Genomic DNA, 15,856 nt, shown 5'->3' on the forward strand with positions numbered 1-15,856 from the left:
TTGAGAGTCCGCCTGCCAATGCAGGGGACAGGGTTCGTGCCCTAGTCTGGGAGGATCCCACATGCCGCGGAGCGGCTGGGCCCGTGAGCCATGGCCGCTGGGCCCGCGCGTCCGGAGCCTGTGCTCCGCAACGGGAGAGGCCACAGCAGTGAGAGGCCCACGTACCAAAAAAAAAAAAAAAAAAAAAAAAAAAATGTGGCAAGGATTGTACAACCCTGTGAATATATTAAATATACACAAAAACACTGAGTTGTGAACTTTAAATGGGTGAATTTTATGGCTTAGAAATTATGTCTAAATAAAGTTATTTTTTTTTAAAAAAAGCACAGCCCTGGGTACATGATGAACTCCCAATCATTATAAAAAGAGCAAAAATGTGCTCTGTACTTGAAAGGACCTTATGGGGTTTATCTCACACGAGCCTGTCAATCCCTCATGAGGCAGGAACTATTATTATCCTCATGATCACACAGCTGGGACATGGCAGAGCAGGGACTGGAACCCAAGTCTTTCTGACTTCAGATCCCAACCCCTGCTGTTTCCCATAAGCCATGTTGCCTCTCTATACAGTCAATGTAACCACACTGAGTGGGTTCAGTTTAGATCATAGTGGCTGTATCTAGGGAACTCTGGGTCAGCTGGGGGAGTAGTATGTAATGACCTCTGTGCCTTAGGTAAGAAGTGCTCTAGGGGAGCACTGAGCCAGGAGCACAAACTATCAGTTCAGGAAGTCTCTACCCACAGGCACTGTCCGTGGGTCCTCGCCATGTACCCGTGCTAACTCCCTGTGACACAGCTGAACAATCAGCATAGCCAGCCTGGCAATAAGCTGCCATCCGAGGTGGCTCCCATGGGCGTGTCCAATAAGCAGGTGGTGACTTCTCTCAGACAAGATCTGGAAGTCTAACGGTGGCTTCCCTCCCTGCAAGACGGAAACATCTCCCAGCATCAGGTTATCAAGGCCAGGTGATGCGCAGCCTGCCACTCGGTATTGTGATTTGCAGATCCAAGAAGCAGCATGGGGCTGTGTGGAGGAGAAAATGTGCCTGGAAAAGCCCAAATCTCCTCTGGACAGAAGGTTAGAAATGCCAGTAAAGCCAGGTGCGGTAGGCTGATGGCTGGGACAGCATGCCTCTCAGATTGTGAATCTGCTGTAAATTGCTCATCAGCTTTCCCCAAGAGGGATGCCCTAGTCTATCGCTCTGTACTCAGCCACTCGGCAGGCTGACTTAAAAGAAATGCTTGCAAAGAAACAGGACGGTGATCCAAGTAGATCAGCATATATATATGCTCAAATATATATCGCACACACACACACACAGCACGATGTTGACCCAACCAGCTTTCTATTACTTGGCCTTGCTGTATTCTATAGTCCGATGATCATTACTGGTTATAATGACCTAGAAGACTTGGAATACGTTCATGTTCTTTCTGAATCATCATTAAAAAAAAAAAGAGTCTGTTATGTTCAGTCTAGCTTTAGCACTCTGCATGTTGTGGAGTTTTAACTTCATGAAAATCAGTAAGCCACGCATGGGCTATGTAGTAGCCTTTAACCAATATTCAATTCACTAGACCAAACTGTTTTCTAACCATGGGAGAAAATGTAGAGTGAGTTCCTCCAACTGTGGTCCCAGTTGGGGCCCCCAAAGCCTTATTTTCCTGGATTTCCCCAGGACACAAGTGAATTCAAGGCTGGAGAGATGGTAGCTGCCTCTGGATTTCCCACCAGCGGTACAGCTGGAGAACTGGTATTTGTCTGAGCCTTTCTCAAGCCCAGGTGTTGTTCTGTTGTGTCAGCTGAATTTCCCCTAAATAAATGCAAATGTACTTACTGCATTGACATTATCCCTTTAATCATCTGTCCGTATTCCCCCACTAGATTGTAAGCTCAGTGAGGGCAAGGACCACGTCTGTTACTCATGGCTCTATCTGCAAGGCCTGGCACATAATGAATAATCGAGAAATAGTTGTTGGGTGAATAAATGAAATACCTACTGTGGGGAAACTACTGATAAAGCCTAAGAGGTAATCCCTTCCATCCCACTTCCCCATTTTCCTTTTGTTTTCTCGGTCTCAAAGGAGAGGTGATGCTTTCCCTTTTCCACTTGTGGGTTTAATAGCATCCTTTTGGCCCAGCCGGCTGAGCATTGAGTTGGCTAGCTGGCAGCCAGCGGCTGCAGAGGAACGAGAGTAGAGGGCCGGCCAGAGAGACCAGGCCCTGAGTAGGCTGGAGTTTTGGCCCCCGAGGGAAAAGCCCCGCTGAGGTTGGCAAGATTCCTGTTTCCGATAGGCCTTTGCTAAACAACAGGTAGCACTGGGGCTTCTGTTCTGATATGAAAGTGCGGGCCAATGGAGGAAACCCATCTCAACTTTGTACCAGGGACTGATGGCCCCTCACTGTAACCTGGGCAGAGGTCTCCTCAGTGGTGCCGCTTGCTGTCCCCCTTGCCCGTCCTTGGGGCCATGGGATAAGATGTGCATACCAGCCCCCGACAAGCGGAGCTGTGAGGCTCACCCTGTCCCACTGGCCAAGAGCACTGGGTGGCTGCTGTTGAACCCAGCATCTAACAGTCCCAAATGCCACACATCTGGGCCCCAAGCGTGGACTCAGGGCCTTGGGGAAGTGAAGCACTGCAAACAGCAGGGACACCACCGTGGTCCATGTGGCTCCTGTATGGACAGAGAGGCCTTGTGCTAGAGGCAGCCTGAGCCCCCGTCACTCTGCAGGCCCAAGGAGGCTCTCAGGAATCAGGGAGGGGCTCTAAAGCCATGCCCGTTATTTCTAGAAGTCTCCTTTCCAGGCTGCAACACCTCCAAGAGAAATCGATTTGCCTTTGGAACAGCTTCCCTTTTCCCTTTCTCCCTCTCTATCCTGCTCAGTAAGAGGTATCATTGGGTGTGATGACAGAGAGGAAGACCACAGGGGACACTGACAAAGCTAATGCCGGCCTTGCTTTCCTTTGGCCATCTGAGATTTGATAGTACAGATGGCCACCGCTTCAGAGCTATTCACCTGGAGGCGTGTGGCAGCTCAGCCCCTGGGCTCCTTCTATTCTAAGTCAGTTCCTTTGCTTCTCTATGTGAAGCCTCCTTCATATGCTTTGAGGCCACCTATCCTTTCCCACATCTGTGGTGGATTGCCTTCTAATTCCTGTGGACGTGACGAGATGTAAACGTGGGCCTGTCACGACGTTCGTGATGAAGAGATCATGAGGTGAGAGGGTGGGTGTAGGTACACGGCCCACGGGGTGCTGGTCATCCATCAGGAGTGTGTTTCTAGGGGCTTCCCTGGCGGTCCAGTGGTTAGGACTCCGCGCTTCCACTGCAGGGGGCCCTGCAGGTTCGATCCCTGGTCGGGGAACTAAGATCTTGCAAGCTGTGCAGCATGGCCCCCCACCACCAAAAAAAAAAAAAAGGAGTGTTTCTACTCTCAAACTCCTCGCTCTAGATCACATGGGACCACGCCGTAAACCAAGACAGCTTTGAAGAGAGAAGAAAGAGTCAAGCAGCAAGGCAAGTGGATGGAGCCATCAGCACGTGAGGAGGGTGACTCCTGGGTGGTCAGTCTCAGCTTCCACCCGTGATGTTTGGGTGCAGGGATGGGGAAAGCCTCGGGTCTAATACATAGAGTACCTGTTCTTTGGGTCTCCCCCTTCTCCTCCTACTCTGGTTCGGGGCAGCAGCATCTGGACTGGGCCGATTTGTCCTGAGGCCCCTGTTTGTGTCATCACCAGGACAGCCCTGAGGGGTGGCTGTACTGAGTTGCCTAACTGGGAAGCCTTCTGTTTGGGGGCAGCACTTGACCCTGTTTGTTCTCAGTGATCGTCCCCTCCTATCTCCAAGCCTCCTGCTGGATTGCATTCTGGGCCTGCACAGCCTTTCCTATCCCAGCCTTCCATGGCCTCTTACTTCAGGCAGCTCTGTCAATGCCGACTCTGATGGACAAAGAAAGGTTTTAGCTTCAGTTTCCACCTCCACTTTCAACTAAGCCAGAACACCCGTGCATCTCTCTTAGATCACTGTAGCTCTAAAGCTTTGCCTTAGATCCAATGCAATTCTCGAATTGGCTCTACGTATTGCTCGTTTGCTATTTTTATCTTACGTTCCTTGATCAACTAAGACACAAGGTATTGTCACAGGCATCCTTTGTGGGACAGGCCCATCTGAAGGCCAGCTGTCTTTTCCACTGTCTTGTGCCACGTAGGACGCAGTGGTACAGCATGGGCTCCTGGTAAACCAGGCGCTGGCAGAATGGGGTGAGCATTCCATGTCTCCAGGGTCCAAAGGGCCTCTGTTACACTGAAAACCGAGACTCAGCCCTACCTGCCTTGATCATTGGAGGTGGGAGAGGCTGGCTAGCAGGCCTGGAGAAGACCATCTTCCTGGAATCCAGCAGGAGGCGGCAGTACCCCGCAATCAGGCAGGCAAAGTTGGTGGCTTCGGGCCACTCCATCAACAGCACCAGAGGCTGGGGGAGACATGGGAGGAAATGTGAAGACACAGGAAGGAGCGGAGCAGGTGCGTGTCCAACAGAACAACAGCAAAGGCAAGATGACTTGCATAGTTATGAGAACATACTTTCTGAACCCCAAATTAAGGCACATAGCCTGACAAATAATTTCTTCTGATTTGAGAATTCATTTATAGTAAATTCTTACCCAGGTATCAAAACTAAATCAACCTTTAATTACACATTTAATGAACCACTTTTACTGAAAAAGACTAAAATATAACATCACATGACTGCTGTGTGGCTGTTTGGGTTTTTTGGGGCTCAGCAGATGTGCAGGCCTGCCGGGAGAGCAGGGCTGAACCTGGGAGTCTAGGCTAGGTTGGGGAACATCCTTGACAGGAAGTTCCTCAAGTGCACAAGCTATCTCTTGCTCATCGCTATAACCCGTTATGGTACCCAGAACAGCCCCCCGGACATGGACACTCTGTGCAACCTTGTTCTCACTGTGTCTTCTGGGCCACAAAGTCTTTATGGTCTGCAGTCCTGCTCAGACCTTCATGCTCTCCCCCCCGTTTTCCTCTGTTTCCCAAAGTGCTCTCACGATGTTAACTGGTGCTCCTTAAAAGAGTTCCTTGGTCAAATACGTGGTGAAATGCTGAGTTAAACAAAGCTATGCAGATAGTTATACTTATGGGAATTCTCAGATCCTTTAATATATTAACGTGCACTGTGAAACTTCCAGAGGGCTTTAGTATTCCAACTTTTTCCAATTATTTGATGGAAAAATCTATTTTCATAGAACAGCTCATGGTAGTAGGGTTGCTTTTTCTGTTTTGTCTTGTTTAACCCACGTTGGAAAATACTAGCATACCCTGTTGACTTCTGTTCCTGACCGTAAATCAGTCAAATTAATCTTGGCGTTAGCTAGTTGACTGCTTCAGAGACCTGGCAACGATATACCCAAAAAATCAGTACCTTTTTAAGAAACCTTCCCAATATCTGCATTGTAATTTTATGGTTTGAAAATAAATCTGGGTCAGACTGAAGTCAGCCATGAGAGTATTCTCCCTGCCATAGGGCAGTGGCCTCCAGATAAAGACCACTGAAGACTGGCTGAAGAGGGAGCCATGGGGTCGTGGCGCATCTCGTCTTTTGAGGGTTCCCGGACCAGGCATTAAGAGCTAAAAGAATTAAGAGCAGGGAATGAGTCTCTTCTCTGACTAGTGAGGGGTGAGGAGTGAGGTGAGGGGTGATTAGGGCCCCCACTAGGGTACTGGCAGTAAAAAGGGACACAATGAAGACTTGATGGAACTTGGTCACCAACTAGACTAGCCTTCTTTGGCTGGATCATCACCTTGGGAACAATTCTGAATCCAAACCAGCTCAGCTTTTAGCTAAAGTTGTACCAGTTTTCTTTGCTATTTCTCAGGATCCTGACACGTAGCTTGAGTTGAATATTTTCAGTTCATATAGACCATGGGTTGGCAAACTTTTTCTGCAAAGGGCTAAATCGTAAATATTTTAGGCCTTGTGGGACACACGGGCTGTGTTGCAAGACCTCTGCTATTGTAGTGTGAGAAAAGCCATAGATCATCTGTAAGCTAAACAAATGGATGTGACGGTATTCTAAGAAAACTGTTTCCAGAAATAAGCAGTGGCGGGTCAGGTTTGGTTCATGGGCCATAGTTTGCCACCTGATCTAAGAGAAAAGCTTCTTTCCAGTTAAATACAATTGTCTGTATTCATTTTCACACCTCTCAGCTTGTTTCATTTGTCAACAGTGATCTCCTTGTCCACTGGAAATTCTTCTCTTGGCTTCTGTTTCTGTGAGGTGACACTGTGCTCTGGTTCTATAATCTCTGACCACCTCCATCTCTGTCTCTCTCTTCTTGTGCAACCTCCCCACTCGATGTCCCAGGCTCAGTGCTCAGCCCTCAGTTCTCCACGAGGGCATCAACTTTCACTTTTGAGCTGGGGATCCCAAAGTCACCATCTCTAGTCTATTTCCCCCTTGAACTCTTCCTATCTCAGAGCTCGTACAGTGCTGGGTCTATATCGTACAATCTTGTGCTGGATCGAATCCTCTCTTGAGTTGTTTAATAGTTATTGTTCATCCAATTCTACAGCACGCCACGGTAAGGCATTCGGATTCTGCCCCACAGGCAATGAGTTAGCGATGCTCCTATGGAACTCATTCAATACCATCAGGAAAAAAAAGGAACCATCCATACTCGGAAGAGCAATGTCTCCTTTCTCCAGTGAGAAAGGGACCAGGGATGAGACGTTACCTTTGGGTCATCATTTGGAAGGGGCAGAGGGGATGTCTGTACCTCCAGTTAATGCATGCTTCTTAATCACAACAGAATGGTCAACTCTGGGTACAACAAAGTAGAGACAGAAGGGGAATAGAATGGGGGTGGGGGAGAATAAGATGCCCTTCCTTTCTGCTTCACCCCCTACCACCAATGACAGAGGTTTGGGTATGGATAGCTGCTACCGCCATTACTATGAGGTCCCAAGACCTGCTAAGCTGGCCTCCAGAGCGTTCACAGACATCATGGCCGTCACTGCTGCCACTGCTTTATTTCGGACCCTCAACATCTTCCTCCAAGGCCAAAACTTCTCAAGGTATATGTGAATGGGTCACAAGTGTGCTGAGATCCTGAGCCCCTCGGCTTCTGGGTCCTGTTGCCTCTGGCCACAAGGTGCCTCATCTGTTTATTCCAGTGGGTCGTACAAATTGTGGCATTTTCATGATATGGAAAAGGTGGGGACACACTAACCTCAAGACCTTCAGTAGCCTCCTGATCGGCCTCTCTGCTTCTAGGCTCTACCCACTTCACCTCCATATTGCTGCCTGAGTGTCTTCCTAAAACACAACTCTCACTTAAAATCTTTAATAGCACATCACCTAAAACCCACTGCCTTCCAACATCACACAAAGCCTCTTGTGACCCAACCTATAGCTCCAAGCATATCTCCCACTAACTCTGCCCTCCTCCCGCCACCGTCCCTCACCGTATGCTCCAGCAACACCACCTCATTTACAGGGTGCTAGAGAGGCCTTGTTGTTTTACCCATTCATACCTTAGCCTATGTTGTTCCCTCTGACTGAAATGCTCCCGTGCCCCACTCTGTCCACCCAGCAAGCTGCTATGCGCTGGCTAGATGGCTCATGGACCACGCGACCCGTTGGGATGTGCAGCTGTGCATCCCAGAATGGGGCCAACGCAGGTCCTGCCCTCGTGGAGTTTATGAACCATCAGGAAATAAGACATAAATGAAGGGAATTTCCTGGCGGTCCAGTGGTTAGGACTCAGCGCTTTCACTGTGGTGGCCTGGGTTCAATCCCTGGTCGGAGAACTGAGATCCCACAAGCCTCGTGGTGTGGCCAAAAAAAAAAAAAAAAAAAAAAACAAAGACATAAATGAAATAATCACACAGAGGAATATGATTGCAAGGTATGATAAGCACTATGAAGGAAAAGTAGAGAGACCTACCAGAACACAGAATACCCTGGACTGGGGGACGGGTGGATGGGTGGGTGTGAATGTGTGCATGTGTGACTACTTTGGTTTCAGAAGCTGGAGGGAGCTTCTCTGAGGAAATGGCATTGGCTGACAAACAGAATGAGAGACCACTGGACCAAAGCACAGGCTGACTGGCTGGCTGACTGATGGAGAGACTGATAGACTAGCTGGCTGCAGAGTAGCCTGACTCGCTGATGTCCTTGCTGACGAGCTGTCTGCAGGACAGGCACAATGCCTCCCAGCCTGACATCCTGACTGGTTAGCCGCCTGGCTGGCTGGTCTGCTGGCCGATGGACAGATCGGAGGCTGAGTGCCTAACTGGCTGATGGACTTAACTGTCTGCCTTCAATTTCCCCTCTTCTCTCTTACCCCCAATACAGCCCAATGTCGGTAATAAAACAGCATGAAGGCAAAACCTTGTGCCCAGAGAGGGCCGAACACAGCCCGAACTGTTCAGCACAGCACATCAGCAGCCTCTCGTCTGCATCCACCCACAGCCCACTGGGTCCCAGCACCGGCCAAATGCAGCTGGCAAAAGGGACACAGAAGCAATTTTTGCCAGCAGGGGTAAAAATCAAATCAAAGGCAGGCAAGCAAAGAGACTGGATAGGTTTTCTTAGAAACCTTCAGAAACAACATTTTATTTTAAATAGAATTTTAATGATCATGACGTCTAATGTAATGCTTGTCCCGACAGAAAGCACGAGAGCAATGAGGCTCAAACACGAGAAGAGGAGACACACTGGCCCGCAAGAGATCCCTTGGGACTTTCCTTTGATGGTTTACTTTCCCCCCTTACGGGCTCCTGTGGTAATGGGGTATGGTAGTGGCCCAGAGCTGTCTCATTCCCAGACTGTGCTGTCTCCTGAAGAAAGATATTTGCATACTACCTCACGTTTGCCCCACTAAGAGCAAGTAAGCTGAGTGAAAACTGTAACTAAATATGCCCAGGCCATCTTCAAATGGAAAAGGAGAAAAGGAGAATGGAGTTGGAGGCATGGCCAGCCCTGAGAAGGTACAGCAGGCATTAATTTGACATGCTCTAGCCCCATCTCCTTCCTGGGGTGCCCTGGGAGCTCAAACACAGCCAGCACTTTGGGATGCCAGCTAGGGAGGGGACTGGCTTTGGGGTAGCCTTACCTCATGCTAGCATCCCTGAAAACAGGGAAACAAAATCGGAATCCAGGGGTCTGGAGGAGTAAGTGTACAAGATGACGGTCCTTGAGTCCCAGGGGACCGGTACCTTTGAGTTCTTGCCTCCACAGCACTCACTCAGCAAAGTGCAACCTTCTCGTAGCCCCCTCCATGCACCAACACGATGTCCTGTTTATCCTGCGACGTAGGCTCTCACCTCTTCACCCACCCACGATTTGGACCGTCCGTGTGCTGCGTGCGCAGCACTGTCGTTCAGTGCACTCAGGATATAGGCAGCAGGCAGTAAGGGTTACGTATGACTTATGCTTTGTGTGTGCAAGACAGGAATGTGTAAGGGGATACGCGTGCACTCTTAGTGATTCTACGTTTCATCCTCACTCTTTCTTTTCCATTACCACTGCTATTCCTCCAGCTCAGGCCCTGCCCTTGTCACTTCACACCTGCACTAGCACTACGATCCCCTCCCCGCCTCCCTGGCTTGGCACTAGCCTTGCAGACAACCATCTGGTACATTGGTCCCAGTCAGCTTCCATCCTGTCACTCCTCTCTTCAAGGGCCTACAGTGGATTCCCACTAGGATTCTCAATTCCTCAGACTGGCCTTCGAAGCTTTTCACCAGCTTCTTCTGCCCACTGCCAATCTCTCTCCAATCTCTTTTCTCGTTATTCTCCTCTCCAGTCAAGCAACTATGCTTATCGACCTGCACATATGGCTTACTTATTTCTGTGCTTACTCTCTTCCTGTGAACACATCCCACTTCTCCCTGCTAATCCATGCCTATCACTTCAAGATCCAGCTTCAAATACCCTCTTGTGGGAAGCCAGTTCTGGTTAACCCCTTCCTCTTCTTTTGTTCCATGTTCCACACCACACTTACCTACAAAATTTTACTTCATATGAACTTCTCCTCATTGCTGTTTTGCTTCGGAAAAATAACAGGTCTCGTTTGTTGACTACTTACTCTGTGTCAGGCAGTGTCCTAAGACGTTTTACCTACATTTTCTCATTTAATCCTGAACGACAACCTATGGAGGAAGGCACTCCATTTTGCAGTTGAGGAAATCAGGGTTCACAGAAGTTAAGACACCTTTTCAAGGCCACACAGCTAGGAAGTGGTAGAGCTGGGATTTGAACCTGGTCTGTCTGATTCCAGAACTCCATACATGTTCCAATGTGGTGTGATTAAGGCAGGTCATGTGCCTTTGTGAGTCTCCCCACTAAGAGCGAGACCCCTCCTGGGCAGCATTCATGCCCACAACTGTGGCCAGATCACTCCTAGAAATGAGAATAGTGTTCCTCACTCAGGCAACATCCACTGACCCTGCTTGGGCTGGTTCCTCCCAGAGCTTTGGACCCAGAGGTCAGTGGTTCTCAAACCTGGCTGTACTACAGAATCACCTGGGAAGTGAAAAAGAAATAAATCCTGACGCTCAGGCTGTACCCTGACCAATTAAATCACAATCTCTGGGAGTAGGGTCCAGTCATCTGTAGTTTTTAAAAGCTCTCAAGGAAATTCTATTGCGTAGCCAACATTGAGAATCACTCGTAGAACATAGGAGACTTGGTTGGAAAGGTGTTTCTAGTTTTAAACCCTTTTTATTTCTCAGGAAGCCATATCTCCCCTGCATGTCTTGTCTTTCCTCCCACGCTTCCCTACCTGTCCGTTTGGCTTTTTACCCAGCAACATCTGAGGAGGGCAGCAATCATTGGTTGAGGTAGTGGCCACAAGCCAATGAAATATCAGCTCCGGGCAGGTTCCTAAACCAATGGGAAGCCTGTGAATCACAGGTGGAAAACTCAACATAATAAAGCTTCCTGGGTTTCACAAAGACACAAATAAATAATTTGCTCTTTTAGAAAGAGCAAACGTTCCACCTGTTAATCTGCTAACAATATCTCCCCCCGGGAAATCCTTTAAGAAAGGAAACTTGCACCTCCTCTAAGAGCATCCGCCAGCTGGCAGGCCGGCCTTCCGCCACCCACACTGGTCACTGGGTGTTGAAACAGGAGAGCCATGGAGGAGGCGGCTGACCACGGCTGTCAGACTCTGCACAGGCGACAGCTGCTTGCCAGTCTGAACGAGCTGATCTATGGGAAAGGTTCTAAGATTCGAGAAGAGCTGGACCCTGGGAGGTGAAATGGGGACGAGGTTCTGCCTGCTCCCTGTCTCCCCAGGCCCCCTTGGTTCTGTCCACATACTCAGACACCCTCTCATCCATGGATCCAAGTGTGCACGCCTACGGCAGAGCTCCCTAACTGGCATGCACATATCCCTTCAGCCTCAGGGGCAGCCAGGCGGGGCCTGGGGTGGCCAGAGTCCCCGGGGCTGGTCCATTTAACCCAGTGTCCTGCATGAATATAATTTTCTCTGTGTGCTGTGACACGAGAAAGATTGGGAAGCAATGGCCTGGGAGGTAGCTCCGAGTTCCCCAATCCCCCTGCCCATTGCTGAAAACCTGTCACAGGTTGATCAGACACTTTCTAGCCTTCCCTAGCACCGCCTGATCTTAATATGGGGTCAAGACAGTGTCCCAGAGGGTTGAGAACAGAAAGAAAGATGAGCCCCCAAAGGCCCAGGGTCTGAACCACTTCAGAATCACTGAACCTCACCTAATGGGTTGACACTCTGTTTCTCAAGTTTACTTCTTCCTCTGTTCCCAAGGCCTGTTCCTGGGAAGAAGTAGCCCCTCGAAGCCGCGCTTACCTTGGCATCCATGATGCTGGTCTCCACCCGGGCCACGCCCTGGTTCTCCCGGAACAGCTGGATCTTGCTGATCTTGCTGAACTCGGACAGCACAGTGGTGAGGTTGGTTTTGAGGTCAATAACATGGCTGATGCCGTGACGGGGTCCCACTAGGAGGGTGGTGGCCGACTGCTTCTCATCCTGGTGCCCCAGCGTGGTGGGCAGCATTCAAAGAAAGAAGGGCAGAGGAAGTGAGGAGAGGAGGCGGGAGGAGGAAACAGAAAACAGGCGTTGGACCGGTTCTGCTGGAAGGTCTGGAAACATCTGGAGCTCAGTGCCAGGGCCAGAGGACAACCTCGAAGGGAAAATGGTCTGGGATGCCCCTGTTCTCAGGCCAGGGCCCCGGATCATCGGTCCAAATGGACACATTAGCCTCAGCAGAAGGGAGAGTGAAGAGGGCAGCAGCAGGGCTGGTTCTAGCAAAATCGTCAAATAGGTGAGGTTTATTTTGGCGCCTTGGAAGCACCCTCTTCCTACCAAGCCCCAGGGATTTTCCATTTGTTGCCTCAGGCCACTCAAGGCTCCCACCTGGTGCTCTGTCTGAACAGGTGACATCCTGTGTTTGGTCTTTACCCTTCCTCACCAACAGCCACTTGAACTTGCACTTCTCACCTGGTGCTAAAAGCTGAAGTGACAAAGTAACTCTGCCCAAGGTGTCAAAGGTTGACTGGGCGCTTAATGACTGGAGGAGTGGAGGGGGACCTCCCTCCCTAAGAAGATATTTGCCCTTTAATAGGCATTATAGCAGTCTTACCCCAGAGGAATGACCTATAAGAATTTCAGCACTGGGCTTTCCGTAATCCTCAAATCCCAGTATGTAAGTGGCCACCTCTGCGCCTGATGGACTGGATTCCCTTAAGTGGTCGTGACAGGCTCCTTGACGCCATCAAGCCTGAGCCCTCTGCCGGCCCATTCCCTGGCATTAGCATCATTCCCGAGGAACCTATTCCATCTGCTCTAGACGCTTCGGTAAGCGGCTTTCCATCAGTTGCCCCACGAGCATGACAGCGTGTTCCCCAGAGCGTGACAAGCACCTGGATCCAGTCAGCAAGATGATTTGAATTTCCTTTCACCGAGGCTCACTAGGGTAAACTAGCCTGGGGCACAGTCTTAGGGGGACCACTTGTGCCCCACTGGAGAGGAGCGTTGCTATAGTGAAGGCCCTGGCAGGGAGGGGGGACGTCTGGGCTAGGGGATTGAGGGAATATGGGTAAGAGCAATGAAACAGGGCAGGGGTCGGCAAACTCTGGCCCACAGGCCAAATCCAGCCCTCTGCCAGTTTTTGTCCAGCTCACGGACTAAGAATGGTTTTATACATTTTTAAATGCTTGGAAAAAATTCAAAAGAACCGTATTTTGTGACATGTGAAAATCACATGAAATTCACATTTCAGTGTCCCGTAAACAAAGAGATATTGGAACACAGCCAGGCCCATGTGTCTATGCGTTGTCGACGGCTGCTTTCATGCTGCAAAGGCAGGGCTGAGTAGTTGCGACAGGGATCTTCATGGCCTGCCGGCCAGGCCTAAACTATTCACTTATCTGGCCCTTTATAAAAAAAGCCTGCTAACCTCTGAAATTGAGAAAAGGGGGCACAAAAGAGCCTAGAGGGATACTGTTAACAAATATAGCCTCCTACTTTACATTTTATCTTTTCTTTTTGTCCGCATCGCGAGGCTTGCGGGATCTTAATTCCCCAACCAGGGATCGAACCCAGGCCCTGGGCAGTAACAGCGTGGAGTCCTAGTCACTGGACCGCCGGGGAATTCCTGAAATTTTTTATTTTATTTTTTTGCCTCCTACTTTCACCATTTTACCAGAGGCGGGACCAGAGCACCACGGGAGGGAAGAGGGAGAAGAAGGAGGAAGAGGACAGAGCATGCCACCTGAAAGATCTAATGGAGTCTCTCCTGTCCCCCCAGCCAAGGACAAGCGCCCCCGAAGGGTTCCCTCCCCCTCGCTGCCCTCACTGACCAGGCCCACAGTGTTGAACAAAACGCCCGTGAACGTCGGAAGTTCATTCAGAATTCGAAGATACTGGAGTTTGGCCTGAATTGCAGAGCCCTGTGGAAACAACCGACTCAGAAATATGAGAAACTTGAGGTGCACAGGAAAAGCAAACCCATGTCCGCAGGAAGGAGGGTCAACAGCTTAGGACAGGCACTAGTCAGACCAGTCAGAAAGCCCCACTGTGGGACGCTCGGGAGAACCACAGGAAGGTTCCAGTTTGGACAGCTCTTGCCAGACTCTAGCATCCCATCTCCCTTCCTAAACCCTCCTCCTATCCCCCGATCTTCATTCCTGAAGAATCCAGCTTACTCATTTTGTTCCTCGGTTAATTTCGACGCCTTTCCCCAACTCCAACACCCCACGACATCTATACCTCTCTCCTGAGATCCCTGATGGCCACTAGGTACTGGCCCTCCCCAACTGGGGGTCGCACTCAGTACCTTTATCCTGAGCACCTCTAAGTCCCGAGCCTGCTCTTCCTCTGGCAGAAAAGTCTCCATCAGTGGTACCCGCATCCCCCGGGCACTTGAGCCAGAAACCTGTGAGTCACACTGGACTCTTCCCTCAGCCTCTCACCTGAGGGCCACCAGTCACCAGATCATCTTGATTCTACCTCCTAAGTCCCTCTCCACCCTACCCATCCCTCTTCTCTAGCCCCGTGGTCATTGCCTGGATGTCCTCCACTTGCATCACGGTGGCAGCCGGGTTACGTTCAGTACTAACACTCCTTTCCCTCCATCCCTCCACATTTTCAGTTAGAGGGAACAGCCTAAAACATAATCACACCACTGGCCGCTTAAAGCCCTCAGTGGCTCCATGCTGCCTACAGGGTGAAGGATGACCCCTTTCCACGGCACACGAAGCCCTCCGTGAACAGGTTCCTGCCAACCTCTTTGGCCTCCTCTCTTGCCCGCACCCCACTCAGGCAGCTTCCTTGAACCCTCCGCACTGGTTTCTGCTGATCTCTTTGGATCTCCCTGCCTGGGAAAGTCTTCCTCCCCGCAACTCATCTAGACAAACTTCTATCTGTCCTTTAAGACCCAACTCTGGCATCAAATGCACCGACTCCTGGCCTTTTCCATCTCCTCCAGGCTGGGCTGGCTGCTGTTCCTCCGCGCTTCCAGGGCACCTGCACTGGTCGCACTGTGTTGTGACTGCCTCTTGTTTCCCCACCAGCCCGTGCCTGACTTGAGGGCAGAGACCGGGCCTTCTTCATCTTTGTATCTCCGGCCCAAGCACTGGGGGTGGGGGGCGCTCAGAAAAAGTGTTTGCTGAGGAGATGGTTGGGAGCCCTGAAGCTCTCAGCTGGGAAGAAAACAATCTGATTAAATATGCACAGCAAAGTAGGAATGGCTTAACTCTCGGGGGAAATCTGCGTCTTAAAAGAGAAGCTAGTTGGTAATGCAGGGAATCTGGCATGGGTGGAATATAAGGGGGCAACTGTGTCCAGTGTCTCCATCTGCATGTGGATTCTGGTGCCCCTCACCACCCGCCTGCCTCCTAGGCAAGCAGACTGAGCCTTGCAAGCCTGAGAAGGGCCTGCGGGGTTGGGAAGGCAGGGAGCGGGAAAGCGCGGGAGAGCACAGCAGTGACCTGAGTCCTCCACCCGCCACCCGGCGACCCATTCTCCAGGTCAGGCCTTGCCCCATGGGGCTGGGCTTTTATCTCCCAGAATTCCCTGTACCAGGGCTGATGAATTAGAAAGCTGATGAGGGACAGAGCAGTTGTTTCCACGGGAAACATGTCTCCCCAGGGTCCAGTGCTGTCCACACCACAAGTGCTTCATCAGCACTGACTAAATGGGTGGAACGACCCAAGAATATTCTCCTCCTGCACCTTTGTCCCTTTGCTTTGAGGACCCTGGGCTCTCCCAGTTACTTGCCACTGAGCAGTCTCTGGGGGTGTCTCAGGCTTGGGGAAAACCCCTCTCCACAATCATGCCCCATATCTGGCCAAGCTAG

The 15,856-nt window shown here is 50.4% G+C and overlaps 1 protein-coding gene across 1 annotated transcript in view; it reads right to left on the reverse strand.

Moving 5' to 3' along the window:
- Nucleotides 1–15,856, reverse strand: part of FRMPD3 (FERM and PDZ domain containing 3) — a 64,197-nt gene that overhangs the window by 19,521 nt on the left and 28,820 nt on the right. Inside the window, exons 10-12 of the mRNA XM_019949402.3 lie at nt 13,860–13,949; nt 11,848–12,027; nt 4,330–4,474 (exon numbers count right to left, since the gene is read on the reverse strand). Coding sequence (XP_019804961.2) covers nt 4,330–4,474; nt 11,848–12,027; nt 13,860–13,949 — 415 coding nt within the window. The remainder of the gene's footprint in view (nt 1–4,329; nt 4,475–11,847; nt 12,028–13,859; nt 13,950–15,856) is intronic.

Source organism: Tursiops truncatus, chromosome X, assembly GCF_011762595.2.
Source record: "Tursiops truncatus isolate mTurTru1 chromosome X, mTurTru1.mat.Y, whole genome shotgun sequence".
NCBI classification, from domain to species: Eukaryota; Metazoa; Chordata; class Mammalia; order Artiodactyla; family Delphinidae; genus Tursiops; species Tursiops truncatus.